This window comes from Nerophis ophidion, linkage group LG11, assembly GCF_033978795.1.
Source record: "Nerophis ophidion isolate RoL-2023_Sa linkage group LG11, RoL_Noph_v1.0, whole genome shotgun sequence".
NCBI lineage: Eukaryota > Metazoa > Chordata > Actinopteri > Syngnathiformes > Syngnathidae > Nerophis > Nerophis ophidion.
In genome coordinates this window covers 19,677,831-19,685,106 of record NC_084621.1, presented here as the reverse complement: position 1 = coordinate 19,685,106, position 7,276 = coordinate 19,677,831, and the positions used below count along the sequence as shown (strand labels likewise).

General features: G+C 35.8%; 1 protein-coding gene across 1 annotated transcript in view; it reads left to right on the top strand.

The window, feature by feature from the left end:
* The first annotated feature begins 1,013 nt into the window (after nt 1-1,013).
* pitpnc1b (phosphatidylinositol transfer protein cytoplasmic 1b) overlaps nt 1,014-7,276 on the top strand; it is a 61,630-nt gene continuing 55,367 nt past the window's right edge. The window contains exon 1 of the mRNA XM_061915300.1: nt 1,014-1,389. Within this exon, the coding sequence (XP_061771284.1) occupies nt 1,294-1,389 (96 nt within the window). The 5' untranslated portion in view covers nt 1,014-1,293. The remainder of the gene's footprint in view (nt 1,390-7,276) is intronic.

Sequence of the window (7,276 nt, the reverse complement as noted above, 5' to 3'; positions counted from 1 at the left end):
CTATATAACAAAAATGCTAGAGCTAGTAGAATGAAACAAACAAAGGACGCTAGCATCAAAGTTAGGATATACAACAATGAGAAATAAACTGGCACGTAGGCACATAAAACAGTAAAACAAAAACTTCAGCATGAGAACTGGAATGAACAATGAATGGCTAGCGTGAAAAGCTTAGCGAGAATATATATACTTGAGAGTATTGCAGGCGTAATTTGTCGCGTGAAAAGCAAATCATGAACCCAGACCGAATGAACAGAGAAGACTGGCTTAAATAGAAGGGTGATAATTAGTGGCAGGTGTGCGGGGCGAGACTAGCAGGTGGACTGATGAGTGACCATGGTGACAAAGCAAACAGGAAATAAGGAGTCGGAGAAATATACAAAATGGAAAAATAAATAGTGTAGATCTGAGCAGCAGATCGCAACAACCAGCTTGATAGTAAATAAATATATCTTTTAAAAATAGAGGCAGCTCACTGGTAAGTGCTGCTATTTGAGCTATTTTTAGAACAGGCCAGCGGGCGACTCATCTGGTCCTTACGGGCGACCTGGTGACCTCTGGTGTACACGCTGTGTCTGCTTGTAAGTACTCTGTGCGCGTGCGCTGCCGAACATGCTCGTAAAAGCAGGAATGTGACAATGATGACGGGGGTTTTGGGGGACCGGTACTTTTTAAAGGCGGTATGGAACTGAAATAGCTTCGTGGTACTGTACTAATACCGGTATATTGCCTCTTCCTCCCACGCGAGATCCACCCAGGAATGGGGCTGGACTGTAGTCTGAACAGCACGGGACGACAAAAAGTGTGTCTGGGTTCAACGGGTCAGGCCAGGGGAAGGTAGGGGGGAGGGGGAGGGGAACGGCGTCCAAGTCCAGTGCAGCACGAACTTGGCAGGCGAGCACAACAAGTGGGAGGAGCCACAGGTGAGCAGTACAGTGGGTGGGAGCGTGCGGCGGAATACGATAGGGCAAAGGAATGTATGCCGACTGACACACATGGGGAAAGGTTAGGGAGGGAGGGAGGGGACGGGGAAGGCCGCGGCCGCTGGAACCCAAACAAAGCACGGCGGCGCGTGACGAGGGCGTCCGACAGGTAGAGTCGCTTTCGCTCCGCCAACAAACCAGAAAGCGAAAGAAGCTTCGGAAGACCTGGCGAGTCCGTGGGGATTTTGTCAACATTGACAGACAGAGTGCACCGGGCGCTGACATCGGCAAAACAAAGGAAGGCGGCGCGGCTGACAAAACAAGAAGTTGTTACCTGAGAGTGTGTGGGCGTGTGTGTGTGTGTGTATGTATGCATGTGTGTGTGTCTGCATGCAAGCCACACAAACAACCCTGCAGCATGTTGACGAAAGAGTACCGAATATGTATGCCGCTCACTGTGGATGAGGTAAGTCCGTTTGTCTGCCACACACACACACACACACACACACACACACACACACACACACACTTGGGTAGTTCCGACCTTCTGGAGACCTGAGAAAAATGCCTCCCTCGTGAGGACCAGCCTTTCTAGATATATATAGAAGTGTATTTACAACATTAATAATATATATATACTGTGTAAAAATAAAAAAAAGCTTCTTGTGAAAAATAAGTTGGAATTTCACAAAAAAAAAGGTTGCAATTTCGCAAGAAGTACGCAGAATTTTGGCGGTGTTCTAATAAAAGTCGTCATTTAACTCGACGCAAGTCAAAGTTGTACAAGAAAAACTGAACATTTGTGCAATGTTATGATAAAAGTTTGAATTTTACTCAATAACAGTCGCAGTTTTGCAAGAAAAAGCTTAAAATGTTGGCAATTTTATGGAAAGAGTCGTAATTTTACCCGGCAAAAGACACAATTTTTATAAGAAAACTTTAGAATGTTGGCAATATTATAATAATAATGAGAATTTTACAAGGCAAAATTATGACAGAAGTCATAATTTTACTCAAAAAATGTCACTGTTTTACAAGAAAGACAAAAAAATGGCAATATTGTGATAAAAGTCAAATGTCGCCATTTTGCATTAGAAATGACTAATTTCACATTAAAAAAGTAATAATTTTACGGAAAAAAAAATCGCAATATTACAGAAACAGAAAGAATATGAGAAATTGTTCCCAAATTTATGAGAAAAAAGTCGACACAAAAGACTGATTTTAGGTCATTTATTTTTGTTTTTAATTTTTTTTAAATCTTCATTAATTACTTCAAGTTTTTACAGTGTGTCTCTATATACATATTTATTTGTTTTTATTTTTTTATTAATTTTGGCCAAAGGGGGCGCATTTCAATTTCTAACACACACTTGTTATTTCATATGTTGACCAGAGGGGAAGCACTTTTAAAAGTGGCATCACTTGTTCACACCTCCTCATATGGAAGATACTTTTCCTTGTTGATATCTCAAGAAGGGCAGAAATAAGAGAACACACACACACACACAATCTTATAATAAAAGTTGGAATTTTACGAAAACGGTCGCAGTTTTGCAAGAAAAAGCTTCAAATGTTGGCAATTTTATGAAAAAAGTGGTTATTTTACCTGAAAAAAAGTTGCAATTTTATAATACATTTTAGAATGTTGGCAATATTATAATAATAATGAGAATTTTACTCGGCAAAATTATGACAAAAGTCGTAATTTTACTCAAAAATGTCACTGTTTTACAAGAACGGCCCAAAAAATGGCAATAGTGTGATAAAGGTCTGAATTTTATAAGACGCATGTCGCTATTTTGCATTACAAATGACTAATTTTACATAAGAAAAAGTAATAATTTTACAAAAAAAAATATCGCAGTATTACAGAAACAGAAAGAATATGAGAAATTGTTCCCAAATTTATGAGAAAAAAGTCGACACATTGAGAGAAAAAGACTGATTTTAGGTCATTTATTTTTGTTTTTATTTGTTTTTTATTCTTCATTGTTTATTTCAAGTTATTACAGTGTGTATCTATACACATATTTATTTATTTGTTTTTATTTTTTTAATAATTTTGGCAAGAGGGGGGCATTTCAATTTCTAACACACACTTGTTATTTCATATGTTGACCAGAGGGGAAGCACTTTTAAAAGTGTCATCACTTTTTCACACCTTCTCATATGGAAGATACATTTCCTTGTTGATGTCTAAAGAAGGGCAGAAATAAGAGAACATACACACACACACACACACACACACACACACACACACACACACACACACACGCGCGCACTTGTGTAGTTCTGACCTTCTGGAGACCTGAGAAAAATGCCTCCCTCGTGAGGACCAGCCTTTCTAGATATATAAAGAAGTGTATTTACAACATTAATAATATATACATACTGTGCAAAAATTAAAAAAAGCTTGTTGTGAAAAATAAGTTGGAATTTCACAAAAAAAAAAAGGTTGCAATTTTGCAAGAAGTACGCAGAATTTTGGCGGTGTTCTAATAAAAGTCGTCATTTAACTCGACGCAAGTCAAAGTTGTACAAGAAAAACTGAACATTTGTGCAATGTTATGATAAAAGTTTGAATTTTACTCAATAACAGTCGCAGTTTTGCAAGAAAAAGCTTAAAATGTTGGCAATTTTATGGAAAGAGTCGTAATTTTACCCGGCAAAAGACACCATTTTTATAAGAAAACTTTAGAATGTTGTCAATATTATAATAATAATGAGAATTTTACTTTGCAAAATTACGACAAAAGTCATAATTTTACTCAAAAGTGTCACTGTTTTACAAGAACAACAAAAAAAATGGCAATATTGTGATAATAGTCGGAATTTTATAAGTCAAATGTCGCTATTTTGCATTAGAAATGACTAATTTTACATTAAAAAAGTAATAATTTTACGAGAATATCGCGATATTACAGAAACAGAAAAAATATGAGAAATTGTTCCCAATTTTATGAGAAAAAAGTCGACACATTGTGAGAAAAAGACTGATTTTAGGTCATTTATATTTGTTTTTAATTGTTAATTTATTCTTCATTATTTACTTCAAGTTATTATAGTATGTCTCTATATACATATTTATTTATTTTTTTAAATTAATTTTGGCCAAAGGGGGCGCATTTCAATTTCTAACACACACTTGTTATTTTATATGTTGACCAGAGTGGAAGCACTTTTAAAAGTGTTATCACTTGTTCACACCTCCTCATATGGAAGATACTTTTCCTTGTTGATATCTCAAGAAGGGCAGAAATAAGAGAACACACACACACACACACACACACACACACACACACACACTCGTGTAGTTCTGACCTTCTGGAGACCTGAGAAAAATGCCTCCCTCGTGAGGATCTGCCTTTCTAGATATATAAAGAAGTATATTTACAGCATTAATAAGATATACATACTGTGAAAATATAAAAAAAGCTTGTTGTGAAAAAGGAGTTGGACTTTTCACAAGAAAAGGGTCGCAATTTCGCAAGAAGAACGCAGAATTTTGGCAGTGTTATAATAAAAGTCCGTCATTTTACTCGACGCATGTCAAAGTTGTACAAGAAAGACTGAACATTCGTGCAATGTTATGATAAAAGTTGGAATTTTACTCTAACGGTAGCAGTTTTGCAAGAAAAAGCTTAAAATGTTGGCAATTTTATGAAAAAAGCTGTTATTTTACCTGACAAAAGTCACAATTTTATATGACAACTTTAGAATGTTGGCAATATTATAATAATAATGAGAATTTTACTTGGCAAAATTATGACTAAAGTCATAATTCTACTCAAAAAATGTCACTGTTTTACAAGAACGACAAAAAAAAATGGCAATATTGGGATAAATGTCAGAATTTTATAAGTCAAATGTTGCCGTTTTGCATTAGAAATGACTAATTTTACATAAAAAAAAAAGTAATAATTTTACGAGAAAATATCGCAATATTACAGAAACAGAAATAATATGAGAAATTTGTGATGTCTCGTGGCATTGTGGTGACCAGTTGTTCTCTCGTGGGTGCAGTGAAGATGGAACACAGCGTGAGGGTAAGGATAATGATTACACACTAAAGACCACTATAAAACAGACTAAGAAACAAAACACTTTGCACGAAGGCACTAAAAAACAAAACAACAACTAGCGTGGAAGCTAGAAAGAACACTATAAAACAGACTAAGAAACAAAACACTTTGCACAAAGGCACTAACAGACAAAACAACAGAACTAGCGTGGAAGGTAGAAAGAACACTATAAAACAGACTAAAAAATAAAACACTTTGCACAAAGGCACTAACAGAAAAAACAACAGAGCTAGCGTGGAAGCTAGAAAGAACACTATAAAACAGACTAAAAAATAAAACACTTTGCACAAAGTCACCAAAAAACAAAACAACAGAACTAGCGTGGAAGCTAGAAAGAACACTATAAAACAGACTAAGAAACAAAACACTTTGCACGAAGGCACTAACAAACAAAACAACAGAACTAGCGTGGAAGCTAGAAAGAACACTATAAAACAGATTAAGAAACAAAACACTTTGCACGAAGGCACTAACAAACAAAACAACAGAACTAGCGTGGAAGCTAGAAAGAACAGAAAGCGCTAGCGTGAGAACTAGGGAAAAGAACAAACAAAATAGCGTGGAAGCTAATCCAGCGCTAATAGTTACCACTATGCTGGAATGCGACGTCATCTGTTGCGTGGGAGCAAACAAGAGTCCAAGAATGAATTTCCAACAAAGGCGGTCTTAAATAAGGATATAAATCATGAGGCAGGTGTGCGTGATTAAACTGAAGGCAGGTGACACAAGTGCGTTATTGGACAACAGACAAAAACCAGGAAGTGCCACAAAGAACTGAGGAAGACAAATACAAGACAGAATGTGATAACAAATAGAACCAAAACCAGAATATGTCATGATCCAAGACATGGATCATGACAAAATTATTCCAATTTTATGAGAAAAAAGTCGACACAATGTGAGAAAAAGACTAATTTTAGATAATTTATTTTTGTTTTTAATAGTTTTTTAATCTTCATTATTTATTTCAAGTTATTACATTATGTCTCTGTATACATATTTATTTAGTTTTTTAAATTAATTTTGGCCAAAGGAGGCGCATTTCAATTTCTAACGCACACTTGTTATTTCATATGTTGACCAGAGGGGAAGCACTTTTAAAAGTGTCATCACTTGTTCACACCTCCTCATATGGAAGATATTTTTCCTTGTTGATGTCTCAAGAAGGGCAGAAATAAGAGAGCACACACACACACACACTTGTGTAGTTCTGACCTTCCGGAGACCTGAGAAAAATGCCTCCCTCGTGAGGACCAGCCTTTCTAGATATATAAAGAAGTGTATTTACAACATGAATAATATATACATACTATGAAAATATAAAAAAAGCTTGTTGTGAAAAAGGAGTTGTACTTTTCACAAGAAAAAGGTCGCATTTTCGCAAGAAGAATTTTAGCAGAGTTATAATAAAAGTCGTAATTTTACTCGACGCATGTCAAAGTTGTACAAGAAAAACTGAACATTCGTACAATGTTATGATAAAAGTCGCAGTTTTGCAAGAAAAAGCTTAAAATGTTGGCAATTTTATGAAAAAAGTGATGATTTTACCTGACAAAAGTCACAATTTTATAAGAAAACTTCAGAATGTTGGCAATATTATAATAATAATGAAGATTTTACTCGGCAAAATCATGACAAAAGTCATCATTTTATTCAAAAATGTCACTGTTTTACAAGAACGACAAAAGAAACGGCAATATTGTGATAAAAGTCGGAATTTTATAAGTCAAATGTCGCCATTTTGCATTAGAAATGACAAATTTTACATAAAAAAGTAATAATTTTAAGAGAAAATATTGCGATATTACAGAAACAGAAAAATTATGAGAAAATTTTCCCAATTTTATGAGAAAAAAGTCGACACATTGTGAGAAAAAGACTGATTTTAGGTCATTTATTTTTGTTTTTAATTGTTTTTCAATCTTCATTATTTACTTCAAATTATTACAGTGTGTCTCTATACACATATTTATTTATTTGTTTTTACTTTTTGATTAATTTTGGCCACGGTGGCGGAGGGGTTAGTGCGTCTGCCTCACAATACGAAGTTCCTGCAGTCCTGGGTTCAAATCCAGGCTCGGGATCTTCCTGTGTGGAGTTTGCATGTTCTCCCCGTGAATGCGTGGGTTCCCTCCGGGTACTCCGGCTTCGTCCCACTTCCAAAGACACGCACCTGGGGATAGGTTGATTGGCAACACTAAATTGGCCGTAGTGTGTGAATGTGAGTGTGAATGTTGTCTGTCTATCTGTGTTGGCCCTGCGATGAGG